Source organism: Ahaetulla prasina, chromosome 3, assembly GCF_028640845.1.
Source record: "Ahaetulla prasina isolate Xishuangbanna chromosome 3, ASM2864084v1, whole genome shotgun sequence".
Taxonomy (NCBI): domain Eukaryota; kingdom Metazoa; phylum Chordata; class Lepidosauria; order Squamata; family Colubridae; genus Ahaetulla; species Ahaetulla prasina.
In genome coordinates this window covers 99866096-99880340 of record NC_080541.1, presented here as the reverse complement: position 1 = coordinate 99880340, position 14245 = coordinate 99866096, and the positions used below count along the sequence as shown (strand labels likewise).

At 38.5% G+C, this 14245-nt stretch overlaps 1 protein-coding gene across 1 annotated transcript in view; it reads right to left on the bottom strand.

Annotated features, from left to right (window-relative positions):
- CTNND2 (catenin delta 2) overlaps positions 1-14245 on the bottom strand; it is a 546840-nt gene that overhangs the window by 267190 nt on the left and 265405 nt on the right. Inside the window, exon 7 of the mRNA XM_058176992.1 lies at positions 7822-8407. Within this exon, the coding sequence (XP_058032975.1) occupies positions 7822-8407 (586 nt within the window). The remainder of the gene's footprint in view (positions 1-7821; positions 8408-14245) is intronic.

Sequence of the window (14245 nt, the reverse complement as noted above, 5' to 3'; positions counted from 1 at the left end):
TTAATTTAGTTGAAACTACACTGAGAATGAAGTAATTCTAAGCTGTTCGAATAAAGTTTGTTTTTTTACTGACTTAGTTTCCTACTACGTACCTGGGCCTGGGTCACAACACTAAATAGCAAACCTTTCTTTTTATACTGATGTGATGGGCTTCATCATGAATTCCCAACATCCACAGTGAGTTCCCAACATCCACAGAATGGATATACACATTACGTTGTTATAGAAATGGCTGGTATATATATAATACTATGTATAAAAAGTTGAGACTTTTTGTTATTATTTTCTACTATGCTAAAAAGAGTTGGAATGCCTTTTTTCCCTTTTTACCCCACACTATCTCTTCTTCTCTTTTTCCTCCTCCTGGTTTCTCATTATTTTCATTTTCCTTTATATTTTATATTCTGATAAATGAACAAAATTATTTTTTTTAAAAAAAAGACTGTATACACAGATTACAAATGCAAAGGTACCTGAACAGACTTGTAAGTGGATCACAAGCTTCCTAACAAACAGGAAGCAGCAGGTGAAACTAAGCAGGATCACATCAGATACCTGTACAATTAGCACAGGGGCCCCCCCAAGGCTGTGTGCTCTCTCCACTTCTCTTCTCTCTGTATACCAATGACTGTATCTCCAACGATCCATCTGTTAAACTACTGAAATTTGCAAATGACACAACAGTGATTGGTCTCATTCGAGACAATGACGAATCCGCATATAGACGAGAGGTTGAATGACTAGCCTCGTGGTGCGACCGAAACAATCTGGAACTGAACACACTCAAAACCGTAGAAATGGTGGTAGACTTTAGGAGAAACCCTTCCATACTTCCACCTCTCACAATATTAGACAACACAGTTTCAACAGTAGAAACTTCAAATTTCTAGGTTCTATCATATCACAAGATCTAAAATGGACAGCTAACATCAAAAACATCATCAAAAAAGGACAACAAAGAATGTTCTTTCTGCGTCAGAAAGCTCAAACTGCCCAAGGAGCTGCTGATCCAGTTCTACAGAGGAATTATTGAGTCTGTCATTTGCACCTCTATAACTGTCTGGTTTGGTTCTGTAACCCAACAAGAAAGACACAGACTTCAGAGGATAATTAGAACTGCAGAAAAAATAATTGCTACCAACCTGCCTTCCATTGAGGACCTGTATACTGCACGAATCAAGAAGAGGGCCATGAAAATATTTACAGACCCCTCACATCCTGGACATAAACTGTTTCAACTCCTATCCTCAAAACGACGCTATTAGAGCACTGCACACCACAACAGCTAGACACAAGAACAGTTTTTTCCCGAAGGCCATCACTCTGCTAAACAAATAATTCCCTCAACACTGTCAAGCTATTTACTAAATCTGCACTACTATTAATCTTCTCATTGTTCCCATCACCAATCTCTTTCCACTTATGACTGTATGACTGTAACTTTGTTGCTGGTAATCCTTATGATGTATATTGATATATTGACCATCATTTGGGTTGTAAATGTTGTACCTTGATGAAGGTATCTTTTCTTTTATGTACACTGAGAGCATATGCACCAAGACAAATTCCTTGTGTGTCCAATCACACTTGGCCAATAAAAAAAAATTCTATTCTATTCTATTCTATTCTAAAACCTAAACATGCATTCTGTTTTAAACAGCTATGGGGGAAAGTGTGACAAAAGGCTAATTCTTCCACATCAGAGTGGCCTAAAGATATCTATACACAACAGCATACATTTCTTATCAGGCAGCATTTTCAAAGAGGCAAACCTGTGAAATTATACTCATAGCCATTACTTACGCAAACATTAAATGGAACTAAATGGAAAGCCAAAAAGATAAGATGCTCAGAGTTAAGGGGCAGCTATGATCACACAATGTTTAAAAAGTTAGCAGTTACTGAATGCTAAATTGTATCACTGCCTTCAGGGCAGGGAACAAAGGATCTAATTTTTCACATGAAGACCAACATTATTGTATCACTTTTTAAAGGTGAGTGGTAAAAACTCCTGATTCTATTTGTAAGAAGGCAAAATAATATTTCTTACAATACTTCTTTTAAACATATCCCCGATCCTGCCAGTTCTAGTACCATGATTCTAAAGCGTTTAACCGAAGAGATCTGGCAGTGTTTTATATTTAACAAAGACATCCTTTGATTCAAGAGTTCATTAGTCAGTGGATTTTTAAAAAAGTACTAAGAAACAAAAAACAAAAGACTTGTTCAGTTTTCCTCTCCTGAGATGTCATAAACTATCATGAACAAGACTTGAATTTCTAGCATGTACAATATATAAAGCAAAAAAAACCATTTTTGATAACAGAAATCGAACAAACAAAGTCTATTTTTTTCTATTTTGAAAAAAGTTATGTTGTGGTAACTATTATTTTCTCTTTCAATTTACCCACACTGTAGAATCACATACTATGTTCAAGATTATAAAGGAAATAAGTAATAAAATGTAGGAAACAACATAATGTTTAATGTAAATGATAAGACTACCAGTTTTGAGCGGCAAAGAAGCCAAATGGCTAAATGAGGGCAAGAAAAAGATACAGAAATCTTTATCTTCCATGTAGTAGTTTTCTAGATTTTTGTAGTTTAGTTCTGATAGCATGAATGAATTACCTCTTCTTCTTTTTTTAAAGCACTCAAACACTGAACGAACAATTAGGTAATGTTGGAATTATGGAACAAATTAACTGGATGTGTGGGAGTAACTCAGATCAATATTATAAGCAAATGGTATCATCAAACCATATTGAATTCAAAATTAAAAAGAGCAACAAGAGCACTTCACCTTTCCAAAGAGCTATAAACTCCAGTTTGTCATTCACTATTCAAGAAAGCTTCAGTTAATCTTGATTGATTTATACCTTCAGAACATCTATTGTCACCCTTTAGGCTTTTTCACTCAATATGTGATGTGTCAAAATGTCCTAGTTACCAATTTGAAAAGATTCATAATTATACAAAGACTGTGGGTATTTATTGGCGCCAGTCTGTAGAAGGAGGTCTTCTCAGTGATTTTTCCAACAAATAAGCCAGCCAAGAAACCATTCATGTGAAAAAGCTGATGAGAAGTAATAGAATGCTATTTCTCAAACACTGTGAAAAGGACTGTTTACTCCTAAAGGCTTTCAAGGTTTTTTTTTAAACAAACACAAAAAGATATGCGACTACAGCCAATTTATTCAATGCTTAAAGTTTTGTTTTTCATTAGTAACTTCAACAAAATATGTCCACAAAAACTGGCCCTTTAGATGCACTCTATAACATTTACTGCCACTAAACGAACTTTCCACCCTCTCCAATAAAAAGCAAAATACAATGCAGTGGATAGAAACAGCAGTTAAACCGCCTACTTAAGTATAAGTAGTATTCAGGTCTTCTGATTCCAAGCACACTCTAACTTTTCAGCAGGGATAAGAGCCAAAACTGAATTGTAATTTCTCTTGCTTATCAAAGAGAAACAGGGTTTTGTTTTAAAAACTATTGATTTGCATTTTCCCCATATGTCTCCGCTGAATTAGCAGACTCCTCTGTCCCACCCCACCCCCCAAAAACCATAACAACACATGTTCTTGCACATGTTCTTGCTCTGCAGGTGATGATTCACCTATGCAGGTGAATCATCACCTGCATAGCAAGAACATGTGTTGTTATGGTTTCTGAGGGGTGGGGGTGGGATAGAGGAGTCTGCTAACTCCTCTGGTTTTGAGGGGTGGGGGTGGGACAGAGATTATATAATCATCTACTCTGGAATTAGTTTTTCTTTTTTATAAAATGAGCATCTTTAGGAAATTATTTTCATGATCCATGGGCCAATTTTATATTACCCACTTTGTGTATTAATATAATCTTTGCAACTTATTTACTTCTTTAGTAATGTTTATAAATTTTTAAATACATATATTTTTAAATAACCTGTATCTTCTGCTATGGTATCCAGAATGTACAATACAGGCCAAACGAATAGTTAAAATTGTCATATTTTTCTAACATGCTTTTCCAATTTGAAAATATAGAAATGTTCTTGCTGCTTTTAATACAGATAGCCCTTGGCTTACAACCGCAATTGAGCCCAAAATGTATGTTTCTAAGTGAGATAGTTAAATGAGTCCCCCCCCCCCTTATAACTTTTCATGACACAGTTGCTAAATAAATCACTGCAATTGTTAAGTTACTTAATATGGTTGTTAAGTGAATCTGGCCTCCTCACTGACTTTGCTTATCAGAAGGTCACAAAAGATGATCGCAGGACCCCAGGACACCACAACCATCATAAACAGGAATCAGTTGCCAGGCATCTGAAATTTAATTACATGACTATGATGCTGCTGCTGCTGCAATGGTTGCAAGTATGAAAAACAGTCATACATCACTTTTTTCAGTGCTGTTGTAACTTCAAACAGTCACTAAATGAACCGTTGTAAGTCTAGGACTACTGTCTAGATTGCCAGTTGCTTTGATCTCTCTTCAGCCTTGCAGTCCCAGAAGGAACTGCCTGGCAAGAGAGAGACATACCTGGTCCCCTCCATTGGCCAAAAAAGGAACACTAGAAGAAGAAGAGATACAGAAAAGAAGGGAGGCCAAGTGCAGAATAGAAACCAAAAAAAGGTGATGAGCCAAATCTGCCATTACAGCTTCAGGGTTGCTGTTGTTTTTGTTTAACTACCACAAAAAGGACCACAAAAAGACTTTTTATGGTCTAATATGGGCTAATCAATTATAAGTGACTTACTGAAACATTGCAATTTTACTGCAAATAATCTCAGGTTCAATCAATCACTGCTACCTCAAATAGAAAGTGTCCTTGAATTCCCAGGTACAATTCTAGAACAGGGGTCTCCAGCCTGGAGGACAACTTTAAGCCTGGAGGACTTCAACTCCCAAAATTCCCCAGGCAGCTGGCTGGGGAATTCTGGGAGTTGAAGTCTGCCAGGCTTAAAATTGCCAAGGTTGGGGCCCCTGCTCTAGAAGATACTTATAAGTCAATGCAGGCCATTTTTTCCTGCCCCTCAGGGTAGTCTGTTGCGTAAGATTGAAGCAAGCAATGGCTGGGTCCAGAGCCAAAATTAGATATAGATGCTCTTTTTCTCAGACACCTCTTTTTACTGTTTCTGAAACTATGTTCTCTCCATTCCATGCTGCAGGCTGCAGAAAAGGTCACTGCTCTTAACAAAGGCCTGAACCAATTTTCTGTATTTGGCTTTGAGATTATTAGTTCAAAGGCTGCATGAAAATTAGTCTTATGGCCTCAGGTTAGCTAACAGTAATTTATTGAGTGGATCAGTTGCTAGACTTAGCAAACAATACCTTTGTTTGCTAAACAGGGACAAAAAGGGTATTCAACAGTTTGATACAAAAGATAAATCACACTATTTTTAGACATCCAGCAGGTAGTGCCTGCAGGGACCCTCAGATAAGAAACACCACCAAGAACAATCCTACATCTATAAGCTGTAGAGGACATAAACTGAACATACATTCACATTTTTTCCAACTTTCTTCACTTCTCTGGAAAAGGAAAGTGTTAGTACTATTGAAACAATATGCCATTTGCTCAACTTAATATTTGCCACTCTCTGGTAATAACCATGGCCACAGCTACTCCACAGATCACACTGTATCTTTCATAATCTTACGTATCTTTTATTATGCAGGCCTTTCAAGAACTGGATACATGATTGGAACCATCAAATGCAGATCACTAACAATGCAAACAAGTAAATAATTAAAAATGGACTTTTCTTTTCGGAATGTAGATATATTTAATTCCATGAATGTTTCTTTGCAAAAGTTGAACAGATCTGTTGGAGTCAGTATTTAGTCGGTTGATGGTCGCTGGAGGCTGGCTTGAGCAGCTAAATGTTTAGTTGTGCCGCCAACTTCATTGAATGGTGATTTGGTGAAACAAAGTCACATGGTGAAACATTCATGGACTTAAATTTATATATGATCTGAAAGAAGAAAGGCTTGGGATCCTGAACCAAGAAACCCACCATGGCCGGTCTTGCATGGCTATCAGGTGTGCCCCCTATGGCGATGGGGTTGCTGGGTCAAGTGCCTGTACTGGTAGTGACAATGTCACCATGGGCCAACACAATATAATAGTAGTAATGATGTCTATATAAAACAAACAAGACATAATAATAGAATGGATGTGACGTTACCATACAATGTCCTCCACTTTGTCCCTATTTTTAGGACTTTATACATCAACGATGAAACACCAACTCTACTTTTTTATGGGGTTTGAAACATGCTCTTTCTAATGAAAATGATTTAACAGTTTCCAGGTCCTTTTTTTGTAAAAGCGGGCTGACAATACCTTATTTCTGGCATTTTTACGAAAATTGTCAATTTTACACTCAATTTGTGAACTATTGGAAAGCAGTAGGAGAATGAAATTTTATATTCAACAACCTTGTGTTGCTAACTTATTATGCACAAAATTTCTAGTTCTTATATCTTTCCTTCCAGAAATATAAGAAGCCAAACTTTACCCTTTTTTTATGCCATAGTCATTTTTGGCCAACTTTGGTCCCAATTATTTAGATGGAGAACACTCATGAGAATGTTTTTATTATTTTGTTTAATAGAGCACAATAAGTTGTACAAGCTAGCCAAGTTTTGTTTCTCTCAACAAACTATTGTCGGAGATATTATGTCTCAAAGTTGCTGAAATCTCAGTCATACTGTTGAAGGCTGCGGTATGGGGTCGTACAAATGACTATATCTCCACAAGTATTGCATTGGCAAATATTAACACTTTACCAATGTTCATTAGGGATGTGTGTGCATGTTCACACCAAATTTCTTCAAAATCCGTGATGCTTGATCTGGGAGCCCCAGATCACTTGACATGAAATGACCCATCAGTTTCTTAATTTTGCCTCATTTTTCAATAACGCAGCACAATGCTAAAATAAATTGTTGACTACCCTATTTTTTTCAATGAGAGATACTTCCAGGTATTAGAAAAAACAGTTCCCAACTAATTCTTTTAAATGTCACATTTAGCCACATAAATCAGATGAGACAACACATGAGCATGACAGCTGGTGGGTGATACAGCAGTATCTTTCAAGTGGTTTTTACAATAGCAAAAATTCCCCACTGAGAAGAACACAGTTTAGTTATCCGATTACCAAGATCAATAACTGCTCTTCAATTGCAAGGCTTTCTTTTTAAACAACAACCTGGTGTTTCCTAAGGAATGGGAACCATGGCACTTATCAAACAAGATTAATATTACTGGAAACAAGAAATAATTCTAAAACTCTGTTTGATAGCATCACTATGCATTTGAGAACCTAATCCCAGCTAAATAAAAAACCATACATTCATTCAAGGAATATATTGTTCCGATTTAAAAGAAAAAACTTTCTTCCATGGGGCTTTTCTACCTGGCAAGGAGAGTATGGTGGAAAGGAAAAGAACGGTAAGGGTCAACAGCAAAGACTTCAAACCTAACTATACTTCTTGCTTTATAACAAATTCCAATGAAATCAGCAATGCCTCACTTCTACCTAACCAGGGCTAGGAGAAAACAATTCGTTATTCGGAACTTATTTTCTGTTGGGATCCTCACTTATTTGACGGCATGCTGAAACAGTTTAGTTTACAAGCAGGAATCGCTTAAGTCACGATTTGGGATTAGGAAGGAGAACGTGAGCATCACTCTTCCGCCCCTCCCTCCTCTCCGAACCAGAGGAATCGAACTTACAAACATTCTCCGGGTTTCAACGGACCTTGGAGGAGATGCGCCTTCGGGAGAGTTGAAAAGGGAAAAGAGCATATATTCTCTCTCACCTGCTAGGCTTCCGGGTCTCTGCAAAGTGGCCGTGGCGTATAGTTCCTGGGAATGTTTGCTGTACTGCTCGGAAGGGTGGACCAACCTCTTGGTGGGCGAGAGGGTCGCGTAGGTGCCGATGGTGGAGCTCAGCTGATGAATGGGAGAGGAGATGTTGGACTGGATGGTGGGAGGGGAGGTGACCCGGATCGGGGAAGGCGAGAGCCCCGCCGAGGAGACGACGATGTTGATGGGCGAGCTGGTGCTGTAGGACTTGGCGAGGCGGCTGGGCGACTGCTTGGGAGAGGAAACCCGCTGCGTGGTGCCGTAGCCGCCGCCGCTCTCGGAGGCGGAGCCCGCCCGCTGGAGCTTGGTAGGCGAGCCCACCTGCTGCATGGACAAGGGCGAGCTCACTCTCTGCGCCGGCAGCGTGGAGCTGGAGTAGTAGAGGGCCGGCGAGTGTGGCTGCTGCGAGGAGGAGGAGCAGGAGTCCGGCAAGTGGAAAGCGCTCCCATGGCTGGGCGCGAAGGTCTCCCTGGGCAGCGACTGCGACGGGAGTGGCGGCGGCTCCGAAGTGGCGAGGTGGGCAGTCCGGCCAGTGGTGCCCTGCGAAGGAGGGGAATGGGCGGGGAGAGCGAGTAAGTAAACAGGCAGACGAGAGGCGGTCAATGGAGGAGGCGGTTTTAGCCAGCCCACTCCCAGCCCTCCCTCCCTTCCTGCCCCCACCCCGCCCTGAGAACTGGGAAAAGAATTAAACGCGCCCCCGCGGCACATTTTTGAATCTTTTACCGCGGTTGGACCCACATGCTTTGAAAATAAGCACTTAATTACTGCGCAAACGCCCTCGTTATGTAGGTCGAGGCTCGGCTCATTGCTCACTCCTTAAACAGGTCTCGAGCATCTGGCATATATTGTGGTTTGATGTTAAATAAAGTTCATCTTCGCCCTCTTTACTCGAAGGCTGTTCTACTGTATTCACTCGAATGTGTCGCTTATGGTAACTACGCTTACACCTTTAGCATGCCGTAGCCGAAATAAGGTCGTCTAGCGTTTAAAAGGTTCAGCAGCGTTCAAGTTTTTTTTTCCCCTCTAGCCCGAAGCACGCTTGGGGAAATGGGCAAGAAAACGACTTTCACCGCGAAGTTTATACTCCTGGATAATAATAATCGTATTTGTGTAAAACATAAGTGGCACAAAATGTAGTTGTACCTGAAGTAATTTTCTCCCTCAAGAGGGTCTTGAAAATAGTCTACTGGGATATTCAAAATATAATAGCCCTCATTGTAAATCACTTCTTAGGGTATTTTGGGGAGGGCCTTAGCTGATATACTAGCATTAAAATGTTATTCTGAGGATGCTGCATGTTGTGCAGCAGTTACCTTAAAATGTATTGCCTACAGAAAGAATTACCAGTAATCCTTCGGTTCTGTTGTATGCATATAATGTCACATTTACAGTTTTTCATGCATGTGTTAAGAAACAGAATGTCTGAAATGATCTAGCCTGGGGTTTGTCACTAACTGCAATAGAAATATTTATTATCCTCATTACAGGATTATAATAAACTCAGTTTTTTAAAATGATAACATAAAGCAGTAGAAGAAATACATTTATTTGTACTCAAACAACTGAAGCTTTTTTCTTTGACTTACCAATTAAAAAAAACAAAGCAAATACTGATTTAAATGTCCCTTTTGAAAGCAGTCAATAATTATTTCTATAACAGCATGTTCTCCAATATGAAAAACAAGCAATATGATGCTTGGCATCTTGTTCTACTTAGAATTCTCGGATAGGATTTTAGTTCTAGAGAGGGGTCACCAACCTTGGCAATTTTAAAACTTGTGGACTTCAACTCCCAGAGTTCTTCAGCCAGCAAAGCTCTGGGAGTTGAAGTCCACAAGTCTTAAAGTTGCCAAGGTTGGAGACCCTGTTTTAGAGTATTAATTAGTGCATCATCAATTGACCTCAAAGTTTCTTGTGATACACCCAGGTAGAACTTCACCTTGAATACTATTACAGTAGCTGAAGCGCAAATCCTCTTGCATGGCAGAAACAAATTGGAGAATCTGTTTTCTGACTTCTTAGGAACTTCTCCCTTAGCCTTGAAAGAACTGGCTAGCTCATGGGTCAAAACTTATTTTATCTAATGGCTTAAATGCGATTAGAAAAAAATCACCCAAGATTTTCTCTGCTGGTTTTCAATTTGATAAATATGCTTTCGAAATTTTTGGGGGAAATGCGGATTTCTGTGAAAATCTTATGGAGTATGGTGACTTTGCATAATTGAGAGGTGTATGTGAATGTCATCTTTTTCTAGGTAAAATCTTTTATCTACCCTTTCTTTCCATGCTCCAAATTCCAAAAGGCTATTTCAGATAGAAAATGATGGTAATGAGAGAGGCTTAAAAGTGAGTGAAAGAACAAAACTCGCTGTGGTGGCATTTTCTTACCACTTCAATAAGGTAATTCAAAAACTTTACCAGGAGAATTTTTAAAATAAGCCCATATAGATCCCAAGAATAAATTTTTGTTTTGTTCGTTGTCATTGCTAATTTTAAATTGCTGTTTACTATTGAATTGTATATCAAGTGGACAGCCTTAGAAATCAATTGATAAATCTCTTCTGGGAAGAAAACTGAGGAATTTCAAGTGAGTATCTATTTGTCCATTCTTCATCAGTTCATACACATATAGAAGGGGAAACTGAATGCAGTCATATTAAGAAGCAAAAGGGAGTATGCTGTTTTCTTTCTTTTTAAGGAGGGTAGGGATTGTGATATGTATCCATACAAATATTGTACACTGCTATACCCAAATAAATGTTAATGCACAATCAGTTTATATCATACAATAAATATGGATGCTTCTTGTTTACAGCTGATAAAGTTAGTAAGGATTAAAACATTTGTCTTCTACCTGATGTCCCCCAGATGTGTTGGGAGTCCATTTTCAGCCAATAGTTATTGGCTGGAAATTTGGGGAATGAAAATCATATAATACAATTGGAAGACACCAAATTTAGAAAATGTATTGAACAAATTCATGTAGGATAAGTGAAGTAAGGTTAGCTCAGCCTTGAGTTTAGAAAAGGGCGTGTTTGAATACCAGTTGGAGCATGGAGAACATGCATCATATAAATTACCATCATCTGGATGGATGGTATTAGTAACAGGAGGCTAGACTATGAACTTTTTTTTTTTGCTGATTCATGGTAAGTTTTGTCATTTCATTCATCTAAATATATGAGTTCAGTTTGATTCTAGAGATTAAAAATAATTGCTGAGATTGCAACGCATACATTTTAAAATTAAAACTTAAAAGCATCTGTGAAATTTTCAATGTAGAAAACTACTATGAGAAAGCTAAAAATACAAGACAGCGGGGACTGATGTGGGCATCCTCTTTGCCATTTGGAAAGGACCTAATTATTTTTATAAAATAGTAGCTGGGTTCAAATCCAATTCCTAAAAATGTAGAGGGATTTTGTTTCAATTTGAAATAAATGTTACAGTGAAAACTGAAGTGAATGAAGAAAATGTAAAAAAACCCCAAAACACTGGCTTTGCATACAACCATCTTGTTCTTCATCTCTTGTGTTCTCTGTTTCAACATGTATACCAATATGGCAGTGTTGGGATTCAACCGGTTTGCACCAAACCAGTTGTTAAATTGCTGGCTGGCCCCTCCCTTCCAGAAGTCCCCATGCGCCCCATTTTGGCTCCCAGGTAAGTGCAGGGAGGCCTACTAGGCCCAAAACAGCATTGGTGGTGCGGTGCCCCCCATGGCCCGTTTTTGCTCCCAGGGGGTGTGCAGGAGGCCGAGTGCTGCCTGTCACACCTCATGGTTATGGCCACCCAGCCGGTCATTAGGGCAGATAACCAGTTATTAAATTATTTGAATCCCACCACTGAAATATGGATATGTGTTTGTGTGATTCTTGTATACAAGAATTCTATGCGACTATCCCTTCCAAACTGAAAAACAGTTATTATTTATTTACCAGGAGTATAGGAAAATGAGGGTTGAGATGGAGCTGTGGAAAATCGTGAAATCAATATTGGATCCAATTCAAATAGAAATTTCATCTTGAATAAAAAACATACTTTGGAAGACATATCTGCACAAGGCTATGGGATCTCACCAGTTATATATGGAATTTGCCTTAAATCTTGTAAAAGAGATTTAAAAGAGGAAAAGAAAGTTCTCAGAAGTTGCTTCTTGTTATAAATTTCAATTATGTGCCTAAACCCCTCCTGGAACACTAAAGAATAAAATCTCTTATCTCTCAATGTAGACGGCATTTTAGTTTCTATCAGACATCTTAGGCTGAAGAGATCAACCAGAGCTGTTAATCTTGTAACATTAAAATCCTCTATTAACTGCAATTGAACTGAAAGATAGCTGAGCACTCCATCAAGAAGCACACTCTGTTTTTAAAAATATTTTTGTGGCAACACCCCTTTCTGTTTGTTTTTCTTCAACATACATTTTATTTGAAACAATGAAGAATGCCTCCAAATATTGGAAATTGACATGACATCCTTCATTTTCATTTTTTCTGTTAAGATCAAATAGAGAAGTACAATAAAAGAGAACAGCTACATGCTTGCAAAAATTAGGATTTTTTTAGTGAAAATTACCATGTTTCCCCCAAAATAAGACAGGGCTTTATTTTCTTTTGACCCCCAAAATAAGCGCTTGGCCTTATTTTCGGGGAGGTCTTATTATTTTTGAAGTGCAGAAAGCGACGAGAATGGTCACCTCATGGCTGCTGACACAGTCGCTCATCAGCTGTTCACCCCTAAGGCCATGCACGCGCTACCAGCCATGCTTCCCAGGACTCTGCACTATGCCATCGCCTGGCCACACCGCTGCAACTGGATGCCACTGTCGACTTCCTGTTCTTCGCTAATGGCTTTTGTGGCGGCCATTAGCATGACAGAAGGGCCGTGGTGGCTAGGGTTGCAGGAGCGGCCATTAGGTAAGGGCATGTGGGATGCATGGGGCATGTTCCCCCCTCCCTCCCCTCCCTCCGGCTTCACCTCATCACCTTGTGTTGTTTGTGCGGCAAGCAACCAGAGGAAATGGGGACCGTCTGCACATGTGTTTAAATATTTTTGGGGAGGGCTTATTTTCGGGGGAGGGCTTATTTTAGCGTTCAAAAGCCTGATTGGGCTTATTATCCAGAGAGGTCTTATTTTTGGGAAAACAGTAATAAACTCTAATATATATTTAATATATCTTTTCATCCCAGATGAATTTTACTTTATTTTGTTCAAAACATAACCATTATAATGGTAAGTTTGCAGTTGCTTTTGGCTTTGTATAATATGCAAAGCTATTTGTGAATCAGCCAAACCAGATTATGGCTCAGCATATATGATCCTGCAAAAGATTCAGCAATCTTAAGGATGTATATTTGGAAGTAAATAATAAATAAGCTATTATATCTGTTCCTCTTAAATGTTTTTTATTAAATGAGTCTGCAAATATTTCAAAATAATGTTTTTTTTTTAAAAAGGTGGATTTATTTTATATTAAAATAACAATTAAGATTGTCCTAACTAAGGGTTTAGTATATCTATTCAGGTATTTTAAATACAGTATGTTAGACATGTATTTCTGGTTATTTTATTTTGATATGAATGGTTGCTTTATTTCATTTCAGGATAAACCTCTTGAAGTATTCAGTAGGAAGCTTTCTGAATTTTGTGCTGGTTCTCCTCTCTTGGGCTCTGGGGAAAGCTGATAGGCTTTTAGTTGCAATAATTCCTTACCAGTGAATAACAGCTGAAGTCTAGAAATTAAGGAACTGGGACTCTGCATTTCATGGTCTTTTCCTCTGTTTAGAACAATACGTTCATAGAGATATCACAGATACTGGGGAGATCATAGAACATGCTGAAGTTGTTTTTATCTGACCTTTTCTACTGCTCAACTGAATATATGGATAAGTTCAAACTGGTATACAATGGGGAGTACTTGTTGACCCCATTCAGTTCTTCTACAACTGAAGATATGAAGAAGAGCTTTAGTATCTGAGGGACATCTCTCCCACTGTGAACCTCCATAACCACTTAGATCAGCAGGAGAGACCCCTTGGAAGATGCCATTGATACCATAAGTTCAGCCATTTGGAAGATGGAAACGGGTCTTCCCTATATGACTCCCAGAATGCTTTCTCCAGGGACACACTACTCTCCTATTATTTAGGAAAATGGCAATGATGCATCTCCTTTGCCAATTTTTAAAGCTTTAAATTGATTATAATTGTGAGTATTTGATTTTAATTTTAATTATATTGATTTTATTGTTGAATTTTGCATTTTTAACTTTATGGTTGTAATCTTCCTTGACTGCTTCTATAAAGAAAAGTGTGGGGTATATATTTTTAAATAGTAATATTTGTATGAAAGTATTTTGGGGGTGGAGTGTTTTCCT